Source organism: Ammodytes marinus (genome assembly GCF_949987685.1).
Source record: "Ammodytes marinus genome assembly, chromosome: 11".
Classification (NCBI taxonomy): Eukaryota; Metazoa; Chordata; class Actinopteri; order Uranoscopiformes; family Ammodytidae; genus Ammodytes; species Ammodytes marinus.
Window position 1 is genome coordinate 21,296,423 of NC_137215.1, and position 27,182 is coordinate 21,323,604.

Genomic DNA, 27,182 nt, shown 5'->3' on the forward strand with positions numbered 1-27,182 from the left:
GCACTGTAGAGCTAGTTAACTGTAGTTATTTGGCACAGTATGATAAATAAAAAAGGGAATGAAATGAAACTCTGTCTTACATAAACCTTGGATGGTTTCGATGCTTACTATTGAAAACACATTTGGAAAAGCAACACGGGGGCTGAATTTGGACTGCTAGTTAACCACTTGCTACTGAAGCGATTTGAATGCCTCAATGTGTGTGTGTGTGTGTGTGTGTGTGTGTGTGTGTGTGTGTGTGTGTGTGTGTGTGTGTGTGTGTGTGTGTGTGTGTGTGAGTAAGGCCTACTCTGCTTCCAGCGCTGCTCCTTCCGCCTCCACCACCCGTCTGGTCAGCTCTCTGGAGATGTGCAGAGCCTCTGCCCGCTGCATGTCCGTCATGGTGCAGAAAGAGGCCACGCGCTGGTCTGCACAACGGGTGACAGCAACAGGTTAGCATCTGCCCCTCAGCATTGATCACAGGAAATGCATATTCTGTGGCTTCCAACATGCAACTTAAATAGAGCAGAACAACACTCTGGCATGCACACATTTGCTTGACAGGATGGTGGCGATTCATTCATGCTTTGTATGAATGAGTGGTTCTGGTTCAAGCGCTGTTGCAAAGCCATTAAAAAGGGCCAGTCCTCCCACACAGAGAGATCTATATCCAGACAATAAGGAAACACCATGGTAAACAGGGCATTTCTAGACCGTCGCAGATAAAGCCAGTCCCCTGGGTGTAGGCTCCGGTGCCCTCGCCCCTCCGAGCTTCCTTTTGACAGCTGTTTGGCTCATAATGGACTGGATCCCACGGAGCTGGAAGGCACCAGTCATGCTTGTAAATGGACTTGTATAGCGCTATATCTCCGTTTATCACAGACTCAAAGCGCTTTACATTGTTTTTTGTACACATTCACCCAGTCACACACACATTCATACACCGATAGCAGCAGCTACCACGCAGGGTAGGTTTAGCACTAGGGTGCTAAGCTAACTAAGCTAACTATTGGGAGCAATTTGGGGTTCAGTGTCTTGCCCAGGGACACTTCGACATGTGGCGGGGAGACGGGGGATCGAACCTCCGACCCTGCACACCAGAGGCGAACGCCCTACCCACTTCGCCACTGCCGCCCATATGTTTTACCATATCAGGCCCTTAAGCTTGCTCAAAGCCCCATGGAAAAACCCAAAACTTGGCATGTCACACTTTGGGACGGCTCCGTTTCCAGGCGTAATGCTTTTTTTTTTTTTTTCATTAGAAACCAGTGTCTCTTAAGCCCTTTGGTCTGAGACTTAAGATAGGAGGATCTGCATATTCATAGAAAATAGATTAAGGAGACCCTTCCATTAATTTAACCCCCAAATGACAGCTAATCCACTGCCAAGACAAAAGGCTGATCGAGCCTGACATTGGCTGTTCAGACGAGGCAGGGAAATGGAGACCGAGCAATGATTTACATATGAATGAACATTTTCCCCTCATATTCCATGGCTGCATCAGAAAGATTAAAAGACTTCTAGGAAAGCAGTGACGGGAGCAGCTTGACATTTTATTTTCTTGCATTTCTTGGGTGTACAGATTCACCGGACAAACGGCTGAAAATCATTCAAAAACAGATTACAGCGAAGACGACAATTTATGTGAGCTGACATACTCTGCCCTATTGATTTGTGAGGGAATATTAAAAACATATCCGATAGCTGAAAGGGACCTTTCAGTGATTGCACCTAAAGCCGTCTGAAATTTTACCAATGTCTACTTTCAATTAGACTTCCACAATTCAAAGTCAGGAGGGCTTTGTGTCCGTGCAGATGCTGCTAGTAAATCCAAACTGTTTGTTTTCCCCCCTCTCCACATCACCAACATGAGCTGTCTCTGTCAGCATACAAATGACCAAGGTTATCAATTGTATAAAAAGCTTGTAAATCTCTGGCAAACGCTTTTGTGTGCTGTCTTTTAACAGAGCCTGGTTAAACATACAGGGCACAATGGAAGCCTGGAGCCACTTTCTGCTCGGCAACAAGGCTCCAGTTAACAAAAGCGCCTTTCTGGGCCAGCCGGACTGCCGTGACAACTGTCTTCTTGCTGCCAGTCAGACTCTGCATCATCTCCACTGGTTCCACTCTTGTTAAATGATATGCTGCGGGCAATGCAGCAGAAAATGTAGAAGAGAAGTAAGCCTTCAGAGGATGCATTAATTATGACTAATGTAATGAATGATCGCATACTACGTTGCCTGCTCACTGGTCTCGAAAGGTCAGACGAAGTTCAAGGGGTTAAATAAAAACTAGCATAGCATGTTAAGGCTTTTCCTTGATAAATAGGAAACACACCGACATGAGAGTGGTAGTAAAAGTGCTGGAGGGGTGATGAACAGCAGTGATGATTCAGACCATGAAGTGGGTGAGTGTGTGAGTGAAAAGACTTTGATTCTGGTTTTCAGCAGGAACACATCACACATGTTCTCTCCAAAGACAACATACTGTAAATCTACATTATGTGGTACAGTCACTTGTTCAGGAGTCAAGGGCCAACAGAAGCTCAAATAGTAATACTCTAAAGCAGTCCAACGTGAAATAATATAATACGTATTTAGATTTCAGTTTCTAAAGGAGAGAATCTACCGCTTTTGGCCACATGAAGAAGTAAAATGAAAGATAAAAATAAAAAAACGCCTTCCAGTGGACCACATTCAGACCTAATGGACAACAGGCAAAGTGAGCAGCTGAAACTACCCCAAACTATCTACCCAAGAGCTTAATAGTAAAAGGCTTGGCCCTATAAACTCCCCCTGAGTGACGACCTGCTGGCTTTATGGTGCGAAGATTGGCTCCATGTCTGTACTGAGTGCTTGGTGGGAATCACAATGGGGGCTCAGAGCAGGGGCGCAAAAAGCAGAACAATTCCCACTAGGCACCTCTCACAGCACTTACTACTAGACACTAGGAGAGCCACAAACACAAAGCGCGCACACACACACCTGCACATGCAAGAGAGCTATCACTTGCAGATCACACACACACACACACACACACACACACACACACACACACACACACACACACACACACACACACACACACACACACACACACACACACACACACACACACACACACACACACACACACACACACACACACACACACACACACACACACACACACACACACACACACACACACACACGATCTAAGCAGCCAGGAGAAGGGGGGTAGTTATACTATAGGTTAACACTACAGTAGGTGCCAGCAGCTTCAGCCAGGCTGGTTACCTTCAAAGGCTCGTGCTGCATCAACCAGGTGAGGCCAGTCCAGGCCCGAGGCAGTGTCTGGGAGGGGCATGAGGCCCGGGTCGCTGAACTTGGACCTGTCCGCCAAGGAGCCGTCAGAGAACCAAAACTCATCTGTAGAAACAGGCAGGCACTCCCATCAGTGTCCAGGCCTGGCCTGAGTTCAGGGCTAATCTCTGATTGGTCTGTCATTTTGCATCAAAGCAGACAGCACGGGATTGGGTTGGGAGAAGAATGGATGAGCGTGGGGAGGGTTAGGGGAAGCAGGGCGGTTTTAAATTTAACCAGTCGTTGCTCAAAAAGGGTTGACATTTAACTTGCTCCAGCCTTGCTTATCAAAACACCTAGCTTGAGTCTTAATGAGGTTGCTCCTATCCAATCATACCTTCATGTGAGCCCAATGCTAATCCGGATTCACACAAATAACAAAATCATCCCGAACGTTGCAAACAATTTCACCTTGAAAAGAAAAGTTGTGTATATACAGTATATGACAGCGGACCGTCATCTCTGAATAGCACTGGCAAGGCGCTGTCTGAGAGGCGATAAATGACTTGTCTAAGTGAATGTCTTCATGTTTCAATCAATATCTGCTTTCCCTCCCCTCCGTCTCTCCCTCCCTGTCAGCTCTGGAAGACAGTGAATGCAATAAACAGGCTCCCATTCAGCAGAAGGGCATTTAGAAAAGCATGAGTGGAGGAGAGACAAAGAGAGAGAGCTTAAGGTGATGCCGACACTCTCTCCCTTTCAATTTACCCAGCATGTTGGAGCCCGAGTGATTCACTGTTTACCAAATTGGACTGTTTCAGTAAGGCAAAGAGAGAGTCTGTGTTCTCAACCAGCCTTCAAAACAATCAGAAATCCATCAGGGTTGACAGCCAGAAGAGGCTAAAAAGAAAAACATCTTTCCAAAAGGCATTTTCCATCCAACCACAGCAAGCTGGAGACGGACGAGGAACGGTATGGAAATGAGACGGGAGGGACAGAGAGGGGAGGCAGGCAGGGACTTATGATTGAATGAAACATAATGTATGACAGACAGTGTGACACTCCTGATGGAAAAATAGGCATGTCCATGTCACAGATCTTAAAAAGACCTGCGGCGGCAAAGGCAGCGCACACATCAAACCTCTCATCCCTAATACATATTCAGCGGATGCTTGGAGAACAGTGGAGAGGGGAATACTAGCCAGTAGTGACAGGTGTCTGCTTAATGCAGACGGAGCGGCAGGCCCCCTTGCAAGTTGCACCCAGTTCCAATTAGTTGGCTATATTGAGGAGTGTTGCCGGAGTGAGTGCCAGTTGTGCTAACGATATCGGCAGGACACAAGAGGCCCTTCAAACAAGTATCTATATCCCCTGCTCTTATGTGGTGCCAGCGAAGAGGAATGATAATCCAAGAGCAACATGCAGTGAAAGTCTACATTCGCCCTCCTGGTATTTTAATAGGAGCGATGTTTGTTTTTCTTTAAAGCAGGTTTTCTGCTGTATCCTTGGTGAAGTCAAGTATTGTTGACATGTGCGGGCGTTTCTTTTGCGCTAACTAGCCCAGTGAGAGATTCTAAGTCTGTACTTACTCCGTAGGTTGGATGATGGTCCCTGGTTGTGGATCATGCGAGGTGGCAGTGTGCTGTGGTAAGGTGGGGTGGTGCTGAAGAGGATGTCATTGGGCATGGCTTGGTCCAGCATGGAGCTGTGCGAGCTGGTGTAGGACGAGGCCTTGCGGTTACTACACACGCTCTCGTCCGACAGCGTCCGGTACAGGGAGCGTCTAGGTGACAAACTGTCCATTGCTGACACCTGAGAATAGGAGGAAAAGGGTACAATTTGTCAAGAGCGTGTCACAAGTATATGCAAATTGTGGAGCTGAATGACCTTTAAACCCCCCAGCGATAGCACCATCCCCTGTGCCGTGCATTTCCTTGGCACAGTGGGTTACACTAGCGGGCAGCTGGGTGGGTAAGGAGGGAACATTGGGGGAGCAGTGTCAGGAATCAATTACAGTCTTTTGCTCTCATGAAAATGCAAGATGGATTGAGCACAGCTGGAGAGTGTCTGGCAGAATGGGAGAAACATGGGACACGCCTTGTGGAGGTGGTGACAGAGGTCACTGCACTGAGGCTGCCAATAACCACTGAGCTAAAATGTGAGAAACTACACAAAGTGGAGACAACCTAGTGTAGTTGCACCACAACACTGGACGGAAAAGAAAAATAGTGAGTGCAATGGGTCAAGCTGAGTCTGCACTTGCCACCTCCGTACTAGAAATTCCAACAACCGATGACTCGCGCGAAACAACTTATTCTAGGTCAACTTGGAGGCTGACCTAACCACACTGCCATATTCATCCACGCATGCTTGTTTAAAGGGTGTAGAGCAGATTTACTGCAGCTATATTGTCTCGTAAAGAAGCTCAAAAATCTAAATGCAATGCGGATTTACACTGTGGACTATTACAGGGATTATCGTTTGTCACTTCACTTCATTTCACTTCACAGGACAGCAGACCTTATTTAGTCAAACCAGAGGCAACAGCTAAATCATAACCAAATAAAAAAAAGAATGTCATAACATGTAAACACAATTCTATCAAAATGTGTCAACAAATAATGCGCCTCGGGTATTATAATTAGTACTATATGGCAGTGTTGTTATTGCAGTAAAGTCAGACGACAAGTTGACCCAGATGTACACTACTAGATCCCTATGCCGTTAGTAATAATGCCTGTTTCAGTGGCTACATTCTGCGCTTGCCAGGGTTGGACTCTGAGGCAATGATTGATGTAGAATGTGGGAAACTGTAGAAGGCTCGCACAGCTTTCCCTGATGCGGTTTTCTGCGAGTCCTAGTTTCATGAGCCATCTATTTATTACATCAACAGCACCATACCAGGCTCTCTGAACACATCTTGGCACTGCTTTACTCTACAGGGAAGGTGGTGAGTGCAAAGATAGCATGGCCCATGGAGTGACAATGTCCACATTTCTGGGAAATAAGCCATGTTAATAAAACACCTCCAGCATGATTTATTAGCCAGGGATTGTCACCACAGAAATCAAGAGCACAGTGAAACACCTGTAAAGGTCATGTGAATGCAAATTTCTATTTTACATTTACATTTTATTATAGATAGATTGCTTACAGACCAGACCAAATGAACACAGTTCAATGAAGAAGTGTGTGTAATGTACCCTTTAATGTGCTTTGTGTGTACTCTCTAGAGTAGGATGCATAAAGCATGGAATATAGGCACTTAATGAGGCCATTGCAAGGCAATGGAGAGGTCAACAGTCAAGACGAGGTCAGGATGAACAATCACAAAAGCTGGGAAGGTTAAAAAAGCAGCATCCTCCTGAGGGGATGTCCTCTGTGCACAGAGAAGGGTTGGACAGAACACCACTGCTGCAGGGATACTCAAGTTTCAATATTGTGGCCAGAATTTTGACTGAAGATCTCCTGTTAAAACATACAAACCCACAGTGGCCAATCCAATCCATCATTGTCCCTTTTGGCTGACATACATATTGCTGCGACATCAAAAGTAGCCACAAATGATATGAGGGACAGTTGGCCAGATGGGTAAATGTCTGTCTTTGGCTTCCCAGTAGTAACCAACACTAGACGGGTATCCCCACAAGCCAACACCCAGCTGTCTCCATTTCAAAGTCCGATCCCCCGCAAATCCCACAGTGAGAAGTTAACAAACATCTCTTAGATCTTTAAAAACGGAGATATATACCGGAACTCAAAGCTGCGCACATACATTCTGCCTCAAATAACATCTCGGAGGCTTTGACTTAACAAGGTTTTCCCACCCAACATTACAAGATTAGACCTCATAAGGTTCTCCCTCTTTAGAAACAACTTTAAACCAGATTTGCTGCTCTCTCATACAAGGCAAAAATAGCATTTGCTCCGACAAATGGAGTCACGGCAAATGAGACCATTTGCTATAGGGCTTAGTGTCAAAAGCCATCTATTTATGACATCAACAGCCTCAAACCAGAGCTCTTTGGAACACATCTTGGGACTGGTTTAACTGCAAATAATGCCAACAATATTACATTAACCAAACCTGCAAGATTATGGACTATTTCAGTGTTTATAAATCCACCTCAGCTGGCTACAGGGCTCACCCTGATTTGTGCTATAACGGGTTTGAATTCTCAACAAGGCTTTTATCAGTCAGGCCCAGGGCAGCTCTCACGTCCACCTAGGTTATTTTTTTCTTAACGATTTCCCGGACTTCTTTCCCCCGCTGCCCGCACTGAACAAAGACAACAACCAGCATCAGAACCCTTTTGACGTGCCACTTGGGAGGATGTGTTGGACAACCACCTATTCAGATGCTTTTTTTCTTTCTTCTTTCCCACAGGAGGTTCAAAAGAAGAACGCTGTGGGAGAATAAGCTGTGCACGGCCTTTCCCTTACGTCAGCCACACAGCCACAATAGCCTGCCAGTCTAAGTGCGAGGAAAAATCTCTCTTGCACCTGCTCACCCACACAAAGGCATCGGGGTGGCTACCGGAAGTGACACACAGGTTAACCTTTATCCTGGACTCTGTTTAATGACCTAGCTAGGAGATTAAACAAGTCAGACCGTATTAAATTAGAAATACATCAACCATGTTCCCGACATTGCCATTACTGTAATTTGATCACTTTATGTGCCAGCGGATGATTGAAAACATGCAGTCCTAGCGAAGGTGCTCCCTGTAAAAGGACAGTATGTGTCCATTGGTATCAGATGTGTTCAGAAGGATACGGTTGGAGTCTCTGGCTCTGTGTCCTCCCTTGTGCATCTTTCTCCCAGATTGATTTTCCATATGATGCAATATTGCACTGACTCAGACTGGAGAAATGAGATTACAACAAAGACTGTACCGCTTTGAATCCAACAAACAGCACGGTGCACCTTAGTACTGGTAACTGTGCTACGCTTCTCTGTGGGAAACATAAACAGCATCAAATGAAGGGAAATCACAGCGCAGGCCTCAAACACCCGCTTTCATTTTAGACAGGGACTGACGCTGGTTCTCTTGTGAACACCACATTGCATACACTTCAAGCCCAGTGCACAAGCAAGACAAACCGATCAGTTTGAGCACGAGATTCTTCATGTGAGGGACGAAAGCCTGCCTGTGTGCCCGGAGGACGTGCCTGTGTACTCTCTGGGATGAAGTGCATTTATATTGGAATTGAAGCAGCATCCAAAAATAACCGATTTGTATGTCTCCAGGGCCCCTTCCCTGGTAGCTAATGGATGGGGGGATGGGGGATGGCATGTGGGGCAACTAAAGATGCAATTAATAGAGTCTGCAGGAACCAGAAACATCCAGCATCGATGCACTCTCTGCAAGTCCCCGCTTTTTAATCCACGACATCCCGACAGAGCAAATCCAGCCCGTTTTTAAATTAAATTAGCCAAACACTCTGTGCCAGTCAATGGGGGATTGAAAGGGTCTTGTGTGACGGGAGAGACGAGCCCTATCAGCAGCAGTGGCAGCTGATAGGCAGCAGATGTTTGTGCTGCTTTTGCTTTCTTCCCAGCAAGAGGTTATCTCCTGTGGTTATGGCCTTGTGTGTCTGTGCAATGCCTGTTAGTCGGCATGATAAAATAACCTTAGGGTTTGCACCATGTAATGTATTTGTTCTATTTTCACTTCAATTTCAGCAGATTTAATGTGTTCACGTTACACAGGACATTGCAATTATCATGTCGTTTAGAGGTTAGTTGTGCAATCAGCCGCAATGACCTCACCTTTCGACTCCCGTCTTCTCCTGGAGGGCTGTCGTCCTGCACCATCATTTTAAGGTATTCCTCTTTTGAAAGTCTCTGCAGTGATTTTCCATCACTCTCAGCTGCCTGGAGCCTGGAGCAGGCAGCCTCCTCCGCGTACAACTGCCTGTAGACCAAAACAGAGGGCACAGAAGAGCAGAGCTCATCAGAGGGGTCGTGAGAGCCAGATCTTTGCTAGGGAAGCCTTGGGCCATCGCAGCTTGGCTCCAACTATTTGGAAAACAATGTCAGTATCACACAAAGGGTTCAGGTGGCACCGTCTTAGCATGCCAACATTGGGTGCGTCCCGGCTCCATGCTAGTCAGGTGAACGTGGGGGATAACAGGGTTAGAGAGAAGGGGAGCAAAGGGAGGGAATACATTAACAATCCCATCATGTCCAATCTCATTCTGCCAAAACCATGATTAAAGAGATTGTGAAGAATGCAGCCAAGCACTGTGAGAGGTAGAAAGGAAAGAAGTGGAGGGGAAAAAAAGAGGGTTTTTGGACAGAAATGACATTCAAAGACAAGTGCAAAACAACGGACTCTAGGGTAGCTTTCAGACAACAACAGAGGAAGACGTGAGAGCTGTTAGACAAGGTTGGAGAAGGACCCACAAGAGGCGACGTGTTTTGTTTTGGTGGCGACGGTGGTTGTCAGAAGAGACATTTACATGATTTTGAGGGTGTCGAGTGTGTAAAGGGGGGTGTGGGGGTGGTGGTGGTGGTGGTGGGGTGCTCTGGTAAAGGGAGGATGTGCCTGACCTGCCTGGTGAATTTGTGTGGCTGTGAGACCTCTGCTTTAAGTGAGCAGCCTGTGATCATGACACACTGAATGCTGTTGGCAGGGTGTTAGATAGCCAAGGGGGGGTACGCTAGACGGCGAGACGTTAGGACAGCCTGGCTGTGACGGTTACCTAGAGACACTACTGCAGAGAGTTGCCGTTGCTGTTTTTTTTAAAGATGTTGGCACCATGGCAACCAAGCCCGAAATACATACACAAACAGGTATTGCAAATGTCCATGTGCGATTGCCAGTTGCAGTCTGACTGAATTAAGTGAGCTCCGTGTACTGGTGGTTAGGGGCTAAAAACTGTGACGGGAAAAAAACCTTTCACTCTGTATCCCGACTTAGCTCCGGTCTAATTTTGTTCTTACATGATTGATCCATGATTACGGGAAGATTGGAACATTGCAAAAGCCCTGACCTTTGCCATTGCTCTCTGCTGTGTGTGTCTGTTAGATGTGACCTACAATGTGTAATAAATGTTTTCTCGCACAGCATGTGTTGAGTATGGCTGTGAAAGAAAGACGGTATGTTTTTTTTTATCGACCTGTCCAAAAAAAAAAAACATCTATGAAATGTTCTTAGGTTTGGCTCCAGTGGAAAGCTGGACTATCAAAAAGAGAAAATACCCTAAAGGTTGATTGAGACTGAATTTTCTAACGCACTCTGATGTTGTCGTAACTTCTTCTGCGTCTTCTACCATAGACGAGGCCTTAATGTGTTGCTTGCATCACTTTTACAGGAATCCAATCCAGCACAGAGGTAAAAAAAAAATTAAAAAATCAAAATTAAAAGACTGGGTGTCAAAATCAGTTTGTCTTAGGTGGCAAGCAGCGTGAAATGGTGTGATATATCGGAGTTACTGGAGCTCGATTAAATATGTGATGTGTGTTAAATCCTCATGAATATATACTGTATATAGCCTCAAGGAAAAAATTACAGAAACATGCACAAAATCTCACAAATGCACATAAAACTGTAAAAGGACACACAGGGAACAGGAATTCAGAGAGTAAGTAACAGGAGGAAATACTGTGGACAGTACACAGCAGTGGGATTCTGTAGGGGACACAGCAGAAATGTCACAGCCACGGACACACAGCTGGTTGCCTTCCATTCACAGCACGTGCCACATGGCAGGAGCGGCACTTCAGAAGCTGCCATTACAGACGAGTGGGGCGTTGGTCATGGACAAAGAGGGGAAGGGGTGTGTTTTTGGGTGGGGGGGGGGAGCAGGCTGGGTCAGATTGGGGGTTGACTTTGACTGTGTACCTTGAATGCTCAGACAGCATATTGAGAAGGAAGGCTAACAAGCTCTCCGCTCCTCTGGAACAAGAAGCAGAAGCAAGAGAGAGAAAGAAAGGCCCAGGGTTAGGAGCATTGTTACACATCCTGCGTTAGAAAAAATTAGAAAAATAACTTTTTAGAAAGGTGGGGGGAGGGGGAAACTTCATTATGTGAGAACAATATCTGGGAGTAATATTAGGCCATTCATCATGGGGGCACCGTTACGTAAGATGAAATAAAAACTGTAGGAATATATAAACAAAAGATGGGGAGGGGTAACTGAATTACAGAGCTTTTTCATAAGTCGGCAGAAGATGACTTCGGTGCGTGCGATCAATCACGGAGCCCTTAAGTGGCAAATTTCACAGCCTAAATGAAATTACTTGGGAGCTAGAGCAGCCAGGTTTCTTTCTTCCAGGCCAAATCTCACAATCTCTCCTCCAGAAATATGCCCCCCGAGCCCGCACACAAACACCTAACAATGAGCACACACACCCACACAAAGACACAAACCTGCACTCACACCATCAAAGCCGTGTTTCAATTTCACCATCAATGGCTCCCTGTTCTCTACACGCAAACCATTTAATCATCGGGCCGATACAGTCAGTCGTCACTGCTCATATAAAGTCTGGGGGGAGAGTAGTATATAATATCAACCTGGCTGAGACGTCCGCAAGCATTCCTCTCCCTTTGCATTATTTTCTAGAGGCTATACTCTGGCAAGATGTCCTTGGTCTGCATATGTGTGACAGCAGCAGTGTGTTGTTGTGTGTGGATCATTGCTTGGCTCCCAGCAGAGATGCTGATCTGGTAGAGGCTCAGCCTTGCAGTCCACGGGGATCCGGCTTCACGGGAACGATCAATAACCAGAAGTGACATGTGCCAAGTGTATTATGTCCACGGCTTCATTGAGCTTATTTATTTTGTGGCTGTCAGCTTTAATCAAGGCCAGTTTGTGCACACTGGGTGGGCTACTGCAGGGGGGGGGGGACACTTGTATTGGAATGATTTTGGCTCAAGTGCAACAGTAAGAAGTCTAGGAGTGAACAGCTCTACAGTGAGAGAAACACTACTGATGAGGCCAGTTGATGTATCATGTGTGTATCATGTATCCTTGAACTGAAATGAAACTGCTAACTTTTTGTTTTGTTTTATTGTGGTATCAAGGCATATTTGGTGATGTTCTGATACGTCTTTCTTGCTTTTCTCTCACACACACACACACACACACACTCACCCACACTGTGAAATGTTGGGAGGTCCCTCAGTACTGTGGGCATCTTCATCATCTTCATCATCAGTCGTCTGTGAGCGTGTCTGTCCACAGGCCTCTGAGCTCGGACCGGGCCCCAGCTCAGGCTCTGGTTCGGGCCCTGAGCTGCTGGTCTGGGGGATGGTGTACACCTTGGAGGAGTCAGCTGACATACAGTATCTGACACCGCGGGCCAGGGGACTGCCAGAGTGGTGTGAGCCACTGAGCCGAAGGCAACAAATAAAGTGATAATGTAAAAAACAAAACAGATGAATGCAAAAACAGACAAAAAACAAACAAACATGAAAGAATAAACAATGAACCAATGAGAAGGAATCCTAGCAAAAGTCAAACTAGGTCAGATGTTGAGGATGGTTTTTTTTTAGCATTAAAAAGGTGGAGTCAGCAACAGTGTGGACAAGTATCAGATCGTGGGGAGATATTCACTGATTTTGACAAAAAGGGATTTTGTCAACAAGCATTCTTCAGAATTGCTGACTCCACCTTTAAAAGGAGAATTGGAAGCCCATCTTTGTTGTTTGCTTACACAGGATAACATCCCTCCCTCCATATACAGTCAAGCTAGTTCCCCTCTAACCTACACTGAAAGACTCACATCCAGTCTATCATGTGCATATCACTGCTGAACTTTGTCCTTTCGATATTTACTTAAATATCAACTTGAAAAACAGATTAAAGTGTCAGTGAACTCAAATCATAAAAGAAGATTAATATCCCACTCAATCCTGGTGGTCTCTAGCTACTTCTATTCATAGAAAAAGGGGAGTTTTATTTCAAAATATTTCTTAATATCTTATATATAATATTTTAGCTACAATTTCTAAAAGGTAGCAACAACCTTCTTTATATAGATCCCAAAATCCATTATATATAAAAATCTTATCATTGCAGTTTTGGAAAATAATATGCCTATACCTGATCCTGATTCAAGAATGGTAGATTAATGCAGGGTGAATGTGTCATGTTTGACAATGATGTGAAAAGGAGCCATGCATCAAAGGAGGAGCACTCTGCCTGTCTTTGCTTCTTTATCTTATATTGCAAACAATGCACCCTTTGCAAAGTAAGTCTCCCAGAATAGCACATACAAGTAGTTTTTCCATTCATTTTATCATAAATACGAGGTTGGTCAGCTAGTGTTTCATGTAATTTGCCTGGTTAGTATTCATCTGTTAACAGAGAAACAAATCCATACACTAGTCCGGTTTTTGTCCCAACATCTTGTTGTTTTCTGGACAACGTTCAGCAAATGAACAAAACCCTTTTCCTAAAATACCCTCAGACATCAGATTTGTCTTTAGCTGGAGGCATTGCATAGTCTGTTTCCATATTCATGACCATCTGGGCCCCACCCTGCAAAATGTGCTCCTACTGCTTCACTGTTTGCTCAGATGACACTCCGGTATCAAAGGCCATTACGTTAAAAAAAAAAAAAAAAAAAAAGGTGGGAAGCCTCTGAGTAGTCAAGGTGATGGCACAGGCTCTTTAACTCATTTCTGAACGATATCCTGGGGTGGACAGTTCTCACACCTCCCCAAACAGGTCAACGATGGGAACAGATTGTGGTAACATAATCCTAGCATGGCGTAAACAAATAGAAAAAGCCCTTTTCTGTTTCATAGGGACAGACTGTGAGTGGCTGCAGGGCCAACCGTCTGTGACACCTCTCCTTTTTTCCCCAGATGGGCCTCAGTCTGGTGAAGGAGGCTTTTTGGACCATGGTGTGATGAAACCAGCCCCATGTTGCTTCGGCCTGACAGCAGCCCCCCTCCCACTGAGCTCCCGCACAGCTGGATGGGTCAGGCTGAGGGGTCAGAAGTGAGGGAGCACAGCTGGGTGATAAGGTCAGCTAACAGCCAGCGACCAACCCATTTGTGCATGTGTTTGTCTTTGTGTGTGTGTGTGTGTGTGTGTGTTTAACAGGAGAGAGAGTGAGGGCGGAATAATGCGGCGGCGGCATATGTGTGAAGGCACATCCACATGTTTGAACACGGTGGATTGTGCTTTCGAGTCGTATACCATGAAAAGTGTGATTGATCTCATTGGGCAAATCAATCACGGTACGATTACAGAAGAGAGAACATTGGTCACAGCTGACAGTACCTGGGAAATATACAGTAAGGCGACAAACAAAAAGGGAATAACACATCAAGGTGTCCTAGTAAAGCGCTAAACAGCTTCAATGCTTTTCGTCTTTGGAACCATGCTGGAGGAGAGGACATCATTCTTCCAAATGATATCCCTGCATTTGGTGAGACCTGGTGACTGTGACAGCATAGGATTCACATCATTTTCATAACAATCAGTGACCCTATGTAGCCTTTTTCATGTCTCTCCACCCATTCATTCAGGATTTTTCTCTTGTAGGTCACCCATCTCCATCTTGAATGAAGGCATATGTTTTGCTACCCCCCCAAAACACACTTTAAACATATGCAGCTGAAACAATTAAAATTACACATATATAACCTTAAGGGGGAAACAAATTGTTGAATAATGCACACACACCCTGTCTCTGCACTGTTACCTTGAATGGGATGAGATCTCGCTGAGGTCTCCGATGCTTCCTTCCGTCACGTGGCTAGACATGATGGCGGAGGCGTAGCCCTGCGGCAGGTGGTACATTTTCCCATGATCCTCCTCTGAAGCGCCGTCCTCGTGGTGCTCTGATGCCCAGGGGTGGCCCGGCTCCTCCGCCCTGCCCTGCAGCATCACGCGGCCCCCGGGGGCCACACAGGGGTTAGTGTCTATGCCGCTGTCTGTGGACGCCCCTTTGATGTACGTCAGGCCCAGCATCTCCGGGTCCATCAGGTCCCCAGAGCCAAAGTGCTTATCGTCGCTGTTGCTGGAGGCGTTGCTCGAGAGAGTGTTGCTACTGGAGTGGCTGGAGTTCTTATCGCCCGTCTGGGATTCAGAGAGAGAGAGAGAGAGAGAGAGAGAGAGAGAGATTTAAAATGTCATTATTTACAGTCATATGCCTTATCATTTCTAATGTGTGTGTATGCAAGTATATATACAGTTTATGGAGGGGGGAGGGTGTTCTGACCGTTAATTTGTAATGACTTTTAATAACTGTAATACTTTGGAAAAACTTTTTTTTTTTCCACAATAGTCATGTCAATAAAGCTTTTTGAATTGAATGGAGGGAGGGAGGGAGGGAGAGAGATACACTAAATTATACAAGGTTAAACAACAGTGCAAATAAATCTCACGGATGTTTAAACTTCTTTGGTTCATCAAAGTGGGATCGCACCACATAACATGTTCATCATGCATCCCTGACTGAGACAGCAACTTTTCCCCAGGGCCTTGATAATTTCAGGCAAGTTGACAGTTACAAGAGATAAAAGACATCATGACTATTTATGCCCCCAATGTCACTTACTCCATCCTTAATTAAAGAATATAAAACCACAACCTCAGGAGTATGACCTGTCATGTTTTTATTTATTACGCTGCACTTAACACTGGTAAATTGGGGGAATCAACTTAAATTACATCACATCCGAACCAGCTACTCTGGGAGGGGAAAAAAACAAGCTCTGTGCATTAGGGAAGAGAATACCATAGGAATGGTTAACATATTTATCCACACTGGCCTGGGTTAATGCAACAACCGGATGAAAGCAGTGAAATAAATTGTGTGTGCGCCAGCCTCCAGCATCAAAGGAGAATTGAGATTGTTTACGGGCCCAAATAAATACAAAAAGATACAGGAGAGGGTAATGTAGAGAAAATGAGTGGCTCCGAGCACTTAATATATTCAGCATTCTAGGAGAATGTGTCCTAGAAGAAAGTGAGACAATGACCGTATAATACCGCAATTGAGCTGATGGTTTGCTACAAAGCCCACAAACGAGGGCAATCAGACCTCACCCCGATTTCAAACATTGATGAGGGGTAAAAACCAGGTCTTAAATTTCAGGGTAGAGTATCTACTCCGCACACAGCATTCATACTGTAGAGGCTGAATTAAACTCGGGACTTTCAAACACTGTGCCCTTCAAAACAAATTGCCGTGTGTTAAATGTCATGAAAGTAGGTCAGGCATTTACCCTGGACAGCTTGTTGGGTGAGTCTTTTCCTCCTTCTCTATGCTTCAGTGGGTTCAGGATCTTGGTGGAGGGGATGTGCCATTTGGCTTCTGTGGACCGAGGAGAAAGAAAAGTGGAGTTTAGAGATGTACCAGGTACAAATAGACAGCAAATTCATAATAAGTGTGACAGATGAACACCCCTTGGTCACGTGCCTTCTAAAACATTACATTTCTTGACTTCATACGCACACCTGAATCATAACAGCGTATAAAGCTAGCGTGCGTAACTCCTGTTGCCCGCATGAGGAATTCTGAGTAATTACAACAACACTGTCGGCGCAAATACATGAAGTAAGCCTTCGGTGTTCGCACGTGGATTTTATACTTTCTGCTGTTATTGCGGGATTTTTCTTGAATCAACAACTGAGGAATTTCTTGGGCGCTTCTTAATATTTTTCTGAGCTCCCGCACCAGTGTCAGGAGGCTACACCAGTTTGTTGACGCTGCCATACTAAGAAATACAGAGATAGCTCTGTTTGCCGATGGTTTGAATGTAACCAACATCTATTTAATATCAACATTTTCTGTAGTATATCTTTAAATGAAAGAACATCAGACTCACCCGCAGACCGGGTCCTCTCCAGGGTGGGCTCCCTCTCCCTGTGGAGCTCTCCCTCACCCCCCTGCATGTCGCCTGTCCGCTCGTGGAGGACTGGAGAGGGACACCTGGAGAAAAAGAAAGAGGAGGAAAATGTCCTGTAAATTTTTCTGTCTAAAGAGTGAGGCTCTGTGTTCTAGTCGGAGGAAGGCTTCAATAGAATCACCACAGATGAACAGCAATTAGAACCAAGATCACTTGAGGTCGAATCACTTGAGCTTATAATAGAATAAAGAAGCTGCCAGACAATGCGGACAAGAGACAGCCCTTTGATTCCACTTGGCGTGTCCGGGCGCTCTCTCGCTCTCGACAAAAGGGAAAGAGAAGCAAAGTTTTAATTAAACCTTAAATGAGCTGACAAAGGTTACGACTGATGAACCGAGGCCACAGTGTCTCGTGATCTTAAGCAAAGAATTAACTGGAGATCTGGAGATTTGGACAGTCATAGTGTCTGTTACTCTGCATGCTGGCTGGCAGCTGAGACAGCCCAGAGAGTTCAGTGCACTTCCGAGACCTCCGACAGCAAAAAGCGGCAGCGTGGAGCTAAGCTTCTTGTCACAGTCTGTGACCGCTCACAGACAGACATTGGTCTCTGATGGATTCCGCTCATGTACAAGACTCAAGCCAGACAGATGTAATGCCAGCGAAAGCCTGAAGCCACACCGACTTGCAGAGCTTCTTAGGAGAATATTCAAAAGTTCAAAATAATTGATAATTGAAAAGAACATATGAACTGGAAAATTGTGATGACGGACAGAGATTGCGGTAGCTATAATCATGTTGACAGAAGCTACAAGGTCTGTTCAAGCCTCTTTATTCCAACTCTCTCCTTTTTTAATGTATAATCTTTGCCCAGAAAATCTATTATGCAACTTTCTCTAAAATTACAGTGTAGTTTGTTAAAGTGGCACTCCAGTCGGAATAGGACATGGTGAGGGACAAGAAAGATTTTTTATATATATATATATATATATATATATATATAATCACTTCCTTTTATGCTTTAGTTCTTACCCTTTTTAAATATTCTGAACAGAAGAAGGGAAAGTGCTCAAAGTGACAACAAAGAAAAAATACTGTAGTTGGCTTAAGATTTTCTTTAAAAAGGCCATAAAACCGAATGGCTTCATTTACAAAGTGCCCATTTATGTTTGAGGTAGCCTTTCTGTTCTTTTCTTTTGAATGACATAATGAAACCAATGTTTTTTGGGATGACAGAATTGAAACTAGGATAATGCATTCTACAGGAAGGAAAGCTTGTACATGAAAGTCATCATCCTCCATCATCTTCCCTCTTTCAAGCTCCGGATGTGGAATTAAACCGTGGCTGGCATCATTTTATTGTTTTGTTGGATCACTTCCTTCTGAAAAAAACGAAAGAAAGAGTAACGAAAGCCCCAAAGCGCACTGATGATTTGGTCATTTCATGCGGCCAAATTGCTGTCATTTTGTAAAATTGCAAGGTCTGCGCTGAAACTGATTGTAGCAGCATTCATTACCGCAAAGCTGCATATTCCTGGAGGGACTTCTTAAGAGGCTATTTTCAAAAGCAGTTACAGTGCTTTGGTCCCCCTACCCATCATATCCAGGCTGCTGGGACCAGGTGCCGCTGCCACAGGGTCCTGGATCACTGGAGGACGACTGGTTGCTGGGGGAGCTGCGGTAGTGCTGGTCTCCCTTGTTACATGAGGTGACCTGGGGGTTCTCCATATCCTGCATTGTCCTGCACAAAAACAGTAGGGACAAAAAAGGTACACAAGCGTAAAACACACTGCCGTAGATGGTCACTTTGGCCTTAATTTTTTTTTCAATTTCAAATTTCCCAGAGCCCAGGTTTCAGGCCCAAACAAGCAAAATATTTAATATAGAATGATATAAAACAACGGAAAGCAGCAAATTCTCACTTTTAATACAATGGAAACTGCAAAATGTTAGGCATTTCTCCTAAATAAACTATTGATTAATGATCAGATGTTTGTCAAACAATAGTGAACATTTTTTGTTGATCAAGTCATTGCTTTACTTATAATTTCAGAGCTACTACATCTGTACCATTTTATACTAAAAACCAAAGTTCATTTTTAAATTCTTTAAAAGCAGACATTTTAAAGCTTCTTCACCTCCTGCCCAGCGTTAATGACTATATTAATGGAGGAAGCTGCCTTCTTGAAAAGGGAATAGTCCCTTGAGTACGAGCACCGTGGATAATCTCTAAGAAAATATGGGAGCTGTCAGTAAGGGAGAACTTGTCTTGTTCTTCAAAGACAAACAGAAACAGAGATTAGTTACGGTAATAAGCTTCAGTGACTAATCCAGATGGTGAAGCCCTGTCTGTGTCTCTGTGTGCATGTGTGTGCCTGTGTGTGTGTGTGTGTGTGTGTGTGTGTGTGTGTGTGTGTGTGTGTGTGTGTGTGTGTGTGTGTGTGTGTGTGTGTGTGTGCATGTTTGTGTGTGTGTGGTAAAAACAGAAGTACCTCCTAAATGTGCACGATTTTTAGCTTCGAAACACCAACTTGACTCTTGAACCATCTTTTCACACGTGCGCTGTTAAAAGAAGACCATTATCTTCAGCTGAACGGATCCAAAATGGATCCCGCTGCCAGTCTCGATAAGCCCTGACCTGACTTAATATCTTGAGACAAGAGGTTTCTTTGCTTACTTTGGCCCGGTCAGGAAAAATAAACACTGGAATGGAGTTATGTCTACTGCCTAGAGGCTTTCCTTTCAACCAACACTCCAAAGTAGGTTAGATGACCGGACGGAAATAAGACTGCAACAACGCAGGCAGGATGGCTTTTACATTAGGTCTGCAGCTCACCACCCTTCATCCGTCATTTTCTTTTCATATAATTGTTTACATAATGAGTTTGGGGTTTAAATTACTACTGATTTAAGCAGATGCCAAAAGTACTTTTTCAAACACTTACAGTCCCCTCCATAAGTATCGGAACAGTGAGGCCAATTCCCTTATTTTTGCTGTAGACTGGAAACATTTGGGTTTGACACCAAAAGATGAATATGAGACAATAGCTCAACATTTCAGCTTTCATTTTCAGATATTCACATCTGGATCCGATACACAACTGAGAAGATATAATTATTTGTAAAGGAACACCACATTTTTAGGCGAGCAGAAGTATTGGAACAGATAGACTTTAAATAAATTAAAGTGAATAAAAAGTACTATTTTGTCGCAAAACCTTTGCTAGCAATAATCGCATCAAGCCTGTGACCCATTGACATCACCAAACTTTTGCATTCTTCTTTTGTGATGCTTTTACAGGCTTTCACCGCAGCCTCATTCAGTTGCTGTTTGTGTTAGGGGGTTACTCTCTTAATTCTCCTCTTTAGCAGGTAAAATGCATGCTCTATAGCGTTTAAGTCTGGAGATTGACTTGGCCAGTCTAAAACCTTCCACTTCTTGCCCCTGATGAACTCCTTTGTTGTGTTTTGTGTCATTATCTTGCTGCATGATGAAGGATCTTCCAATCAGTTTGGTTGCATCTTTCCTTAAATTGTCAGACAAAATGTTTCTGTAAACTTCTGAGTTCATTTTGCTGTTGCCATCATGTGTTACATCATCAATGAAGAATAATGAGCCCGTCCCAGAAGAAGCCATGCAAGCCCAAGCCATGACATTGCCTCCACCGTGTTTCACAGATGAGCCTGTATGTTTGGGATCATGAGTAGATCCTTTCTTTCTCCAAACTTTAGTCTTTCCATCACTTTGGTAAAGGTTCATCTTGACAACAACACAGTAACACATGATGGCAACAGCAAAATTAACTTAGAAGTCTACAGAAACATTCGGTCTGACAATTTAAAGAAAGATGCAACCAAACTGATTGGAAGATGCTCCATCATGCAGCAAGATAAGGATCCAAAAAAAACTGCAAAAACAACAAAGGAGTTCATCAGGGGTAAGAAATGGAAGGTTTTAGACTGGCCAAGTCAATCTCCAGACTTAAAAGCTATAGAGCATGCATTTTACCTGCTAAAGAGGAGACCGAAGGGAGTAACCCCCCAAAACAAACAGCAACTGAATGAGGCTGCGGTGAAAGCCTGGAAAAGCACCACAAAAGAAGAATGCAAACGTTTTGTGATGTCAATGCGTCACAGGCTTGATGCAGTTATTGCAAGCAAAGGTTTTGCGACAAAATATTACGGTTTATTCACTTTAATTTATTTAAAATCTATCTGTTCCAATAATTTTGCTTGCCTAAAAATGTTGTGTTCTTTTTAAAAAAAGTATATCTTCTCAGTTGTGTATCAGATCCAGATGTGAATACCTGGAAATGAAAGCTGAAATGTTGAGCTATTGTCTCATATTCATCTTTTCGTGTCAAACCCAAATGTTTCCATTCTACAGCAAAAATAAAGGAATTGGCCTCACTGTTCCGATACTTATGGAGGGGACTGTATATTCAAACAACAGCTCATTATGAGCATACAAGAAGAATCAGCTATCCGGAATATGTGGTGTACATTTCATAAAAAGTATCCAGTAGAACCATATAACTCAAAAATCCCAACATTGAGAAGGCCAAAACATTCTTGTTGTCATCAGTTTTCCTTTGTCTAACGCTTTTTGCCAGCTGTGTCCAGTCCACTTTAATGTGAAAGAGCAGCAGCTGCTTTTTGTTCTCCTTCTCCTCTGTTGAACCAAATGTAAAGTTCTAGGGGGATATCGAACATCATTTTTCTGCCTACGCTGCAATAACATTCGTGGGCTGCAGAGATTAGCGGCATGCCTCAGTTGGCTGCATACAAGGTGTCATGTTTAACAGTGCCAAGTCTGGACTCACACTACATGTGTTGATAGGAGGATGTCTTATCTGAGCTATTGTCAGTTGTCCCACCCCACAGACCAGTAAGATGAACTCAAGTACCCCTTCACTGACGCCACCTGTCACCACTAACCATGCTCATTTGAATTTGAACTGGATAGTGTAATGATTATATTGTAACTGTTTGTACATTCATTAAAGTGTCTGTTTAAACAGTATATCCATTACTTTTAGTCAACTCTTTACAATGTTTTCATGAGGTTCCTTTTAGTTTTCTACTTTCAACTGTTTATTCCTTACCTTTAGCAAACTAATGACATCTTTCATCACTTACTTTAACACTAACAGTTTAGACTCCTCTGCTTGCAATTGCAAGACATGGTGATTAAGTGTTGCAGGGGGCTTAAAGTAGATTTTAAAAAATATTCCTTAGGACTAAATGGTAACTTTTTTCTGGGCTACTCAAATCTTTCGACGTAGGTACCCCCTTGGTTGGGATTCACTTCTTTGGACTATATACACATGACACAATTCAGCTCCTCTTCCAAAAAAGCATGACCAAAATTTAATAACAAGCAGCTTCTTCTTTTCGAGAATATGTGACTGTATTATATTTCCCTCTCCCTCTCCAGTGTATGACTCCTTGATTACCCTCCTCGACTCCCACTCCCTCTGGGCCGCTACATATCGTGGTCCGGGGAAGAGCACTCTCTTTGTTTCTGCAGTAATTGGATGAGATGAGCCGAGCTGTGTCAGTGTCCCCATCACCTCCTCCTCAGCAGGGAGCAGGAAAAGGGAGGGAGCGCGGAGTACCAGGGATACAGAAAGACAGAAAGAAAGGGAGCCAGGGAGAGAATGGAGTGCTCCCACTGCCAGGGACTCTCTGATTAGGCAGAGAAGGCAGCCATTATCCCAGTATAGACAGCACATGCAACACCAGGGGAGGGGGGGGGGGGGGAGGTCTGTGTGAAAGGTTATCACGACTGTAGGGGTTTCATTAGAATGGACAAATCGCTGTTTTACATGGCTCAATGGAGACGTCCAAAAGAAAGACTCGCAGCATCGGACAAGAACTAAGTCTGACTGTGGCCTTATCATCTGAAGGGAGATGAAAGCGAAAGCCGTGAATTCATTGGTATAAAATGCTCCATTCATATGTATGCAAATAATAACTGAGCACAATAACCGCCACTCAAGAGTGTTACTGTGGCTCTTTACCTTTATGAGCAGATATGCTTGATCTATGCTTTGCTTTGACTAGCATTGTGGGAAAACCTTGATATGAGTAGAAAGCTTGAATAACAAGAATGTCTTAAAAGCATAATTTTCTTCAACCCCTTTTTTCTTTCCCTTAGGTTTTGTAATCTTTTACTTTTTTATTTATTACTTTTACTTTATGTTAATATGACCTTTACTTAATTATAAAAATAAAATAAAATATTAACATTTCAGTTAATGCTTTATTTTAGCCTTTAGCATGTTCTTGTATAGGAGAGCATGGACAACTGGTTCAAAAGGAGAAGTAGGTGATATGGTCCTATAATCTAACTTCCTGTCAGTGACTGCAGTTAGCAGTCCCCTCCATCACCCCTACGTCACCACCACAAGAACGCGCGGATAGTGCCGCGATGGAGAGCAGCAAATCATCATTCACAGGCACAGAGACCCGCCTCTTTATAGCGCTCTGACTTCTGATTGGATAAAAAGGGGATACTCAAAATTTTATCTGGAAATAACTGCAAAGCTGAATGACTGGGAGACCTGTGTTATGAACTGTGCATACTGTTTAAGTGATTTCTATATGAATATAGAGAGATTTTAAACTTATATATAAAAAAAAAATCCTTATTTCTCCTGCAACTGCAGTGTTCTCTTTCTGTGTGTGGATCAATTTGAAGTAGTGAATAAAATGCATCTTACAATGTAAATTATAAATCTTAATCGGTTGGAAATTAGTTTTTTCTGATGTTCCTTAATCTACATGTAGAGCTCTGGTCAGAAGCAAACAACAGAGAAAGTGTGTGGAGTGAGAGAGGGAGAGAGAAAGAGGAGAAATAGTTTACCTGGACCCATCTGGCAGCTTCCTATCAAAGGAGGTGCTCCGAGGGATGGCTGCCTGATGCTGCTGGAGGATTTGCTGGCACTGCAGTCGATCGGGGCCCTGCGTGGGCGAGCCTCGGTTGAGGGGGGCTCCAGCAGCGCCGGGCACCCGATGCCAGGTAGTGTTTCTCCTGAAGGGCGTCTTGTACTCGCAGGGTGTGCCCTCGCTGTCCACCTTGTACTCCACCATGGGTATGCGGTAGAGCTCAGAGCAGCCCCTGGGAGGGAAGGAGGGTGGGAGGTGAAACAAAGAAGGAGGGTTAAGGTCAGCAATTAAGGAATAGAACAATTATACAGTACCAAGGTAGTCGCAATGCAGGTTGCATTCTTTTACGATTGCGCCTTACGTCTCAGCTAATTCCTATTTATTCTAAGGTATTCTTTTCATTCTTCTAGACTACAGTGGGTTTATTTATGCTGCTCAATGCCTAGTAATTAATAACTGGAGAACTATGAGTTGATTCCAAGACCATATCATTTTAATATATCACATGATATCACAATTACTACTTTGTTGATGTTCTGAAGCAAATAAATTGAAATCAAATCATATTTTGTATTAGTTATTATGGTTGTTGCATCAGCCATTCAATCCAAATTACAATGTTATAATGATTACTACTAGTAATGTAATACCATTACATATCATTTTCGCCTATTAAAAATGGTGAATGTAATAACGTTTTGCTATTGCATTACCATACAGCTACAGCATTTCCAGTTGGTCGAGGACTTGATACTGTTAAACACAGCTGACCCTTATGTCCTTGGGAACATTTTTGGAGGAGGGGAAGCGGTCACCCTTTGAATAACCATGAGTACACTAAAACCCACTAACGCTGGCTGTCAGAAATATTTAGCCAGAGGCAGACATCTAGATGTAGTGTGTGTGTGTGTGTGTATGTGCGTGCGTGCGTGCACGCTTGTACGTGTGCCTACACAAGGACACCAATAAATAAACAGGCACACACAGTTGCATGGGCACACCAAGGGCTTATGGGAACATCAGAGACACTTCCAAAGCACTGGAAAACACTTTGCCTATTTTTTAAAAGATCTGAAAATCTCAGCTTGCAACTTAAGCGGGTATGGGTCCCCCCTGAGTGGCTCTACACAGGGGGCTTTGCTCCCTCCATCTCCATCCCATTACTGCTAACACTGAGGATCTCAGGGACGGACAAGGCCTGTGATGCCATTTCATGCAACATTAATCTTTGGGGCTGGGCAGAAGCTTGGTGTTTGTATCTTTGGAGGGGGGGGGGGGGGGGGTTTGTTACCGGTGGTGGTTTAAAAAGCCTTGGCGCTATGCTAGCCCTCCAAAAGCATTTCTAGCATGACCGTAATGATTGCGCTGCCCTACCCCCTCCAAAGTCCATTTTCCAGAATCCACTTGGGGGTGGAAAGCTGTGTATACTTTGCCGTGGTCAGACGTGTACACACAGTGGGGCTTGCGGAGGGTGCGCTGGCTGATTGCAAAGGGCTGTGATGGTGGGGGCGAGTAATCCCTCTCAGAGAGACCTTTTCATCCATATGGGCCATGGGTGGCGGGGCTGTTTACAGCCGGTCTCCCACTGGAACCGTGGGTGTTATAAGATCTAAGTAGAAGATCATCCTTCGCTCTCTCTCCTCCTCCAACATGTCTCTCACATCTGGTCAATGTCAGCCAGCTGGACCTCATCCGCGATGAGGGACTGTCTGTGCATGCTCTACATCCTGCACAGTTACCATTATTTATTTACTGTGTATGTAGCACGCATCACTGCTTTCAAATGTGGGACATTGAGAGTAATGAGTGGCATTATGGCATCACAATATCAGATATGGCCATGAATGAAAAGGGAATTCATCTTTGTGGGTGAAGCAACTTCATTTTTATGAGGGGAGATCATTATCCTTCTTACTTTAAATTGTGTTACCTGATGTCTTTCACTTGTTGTTTGCAATAGAAGAAAAGGACGCTAACAAGACTGCTAATCACCCAGACGGTCGGTCAATTGTTTTTTTTAACAGGGTTGCCAACCAACTCATTACCTTGATTAACTGTGTATGCGTGTGTTGTCATGCCAGGTTGTCACACATCATTACTCTCACTATAGGCAAACGCTAGCTAACAGCTTGTCAACGGGAAAGGTCTTGGCCATTGTCTCTTGCTCTGCTTTTTGCAGCAGAAAGAACAAGAACAGACAGGGTAAATTGCTATTATGATCTTCATATTTTTCTCTCAGCAGCCCTACAAGCTTAGTTGGACGTGGAAATACCCATCGCACTGGCCTGATGTATATGGAATGGCTTCTTGTTTGTAATGTATATGGGGGGGGGGACTCGGACTCACGGCTGTGTATAAATCATGGAGAAACAGCAGGAAACGGGTGTTTGGTCAACGGCTAAACCTGAGCTGTAGGCTGCCGATGGAGGAGACACATCCAGCCAGCGCACAAGAGGACAAGGAAGCCAGGAACATGGGAGAAATAATACTGGCTGCTTCCTCTTGTTTGGACCAAGAACTGCTGTTGCACTCTCCCAGCTAAATGTGAGCGACTATAAATGATAGCACAATGGCCTATATAAGCTGGCAACCTTCACCCAGCTTAGGGTAGAGTCAGCGATTCTGGAGAATACTTGTTGACAAAATCACTGATTTGTCAAAATCAGTGAATGTGTCCAAACAATCTGCTACCTGTCCGTACTGTGTGTGCACTCAAACAAATCCAGTGTTAATACACAGCCTAAGCTCTGTAAACAAGTATGTAAACAAAGGGGTCCCACCTTAGCCAGCAACATAACAGTTTACAGAGCCTAGGCTGTGTATTGACACTTTTTCACACAAACAATACGGACAGGTAGCGGATCGTGGGGAGATATTCACAGACTTTGACAAAAAAAACTGATTTTGACAACAAGTGTTCTCCAGAATTACTGACTCCACCTTTAACTGAAAACACTTCCATGTCTGACTTATTGGAGGAAATAATCTGACAACAAAATTGTCTCAGCTTGACGTGACCATGCGAAAATAACACTATTGCTCGTAAAAAAGAAAAACGGTTCAGTTCAGTTTGTGGCCAGTTAGAGGTGAACAATCAGCTCCATCATCGGCTGTTAACGAATTACAATAGATCAGTGTGACAACAGGACCTTAGACCTCACTCAGAGAGCTGTCACTCTAATGACATGGCCAGCCACTGAAGGACATGCTA

General features: G+C 44.1%; 1 protein-coding gene across 1 annotated transcript in view; it reads right to left on the reverse strand.

Moving 5' to 3' along the window:
* The window catches only part of LOC307257250 (signal-induced proliferation-associated 1-like protein 2), a 99,891-nt gene that overhangs the window by 1,872 nt on the left and 70,837 nt on the right, over nucleotides 1–27,182 (reverse strand). Inside the window, exons 10-18 of the mRNA XM_080036422.1 lie at nucleotides 23,949–24,203; nucleotides 18,675–18,821; nucleotides 17,063–17,166; nucleotides 16,460–16,548; nucleotides 14,932–15,308; nucleotides 12,369–12,605; nucleotides 9,037–9,181; nucleotides 4,853–5,075; nucleotides 290–407 (exon numbers count right to left, since the gene is read on the reverse strand). Of these exons, the coding sequence (XP_079892548.1) occupies nucleotides 290–407; nucleotides 4,853–5,075; nucleotides 9,037–9,181; nucleotides 12,369–12,605; nucleotides 14,932–15,308; nucleotides 16,460–16,548; nucleotides 17,063–17,166; nucleotides 18,675–18,821; nucleotides 23,949–24,203 (1,695 nt within the window). The remainder of the gene's footprint in view (nucleotides 1–289; nucleotides 408–4,852; nucleotides 5,076–9,036; nucleotides 9,182–12,368; nucleotides 12,606–14,931; nucleotides 15,309–16,459; nucleotides 16,549–17,062; nucleotides 17,167–18,674; nucleotides 18,822–23,948; nucleotides 24,204–27,182) is intronic.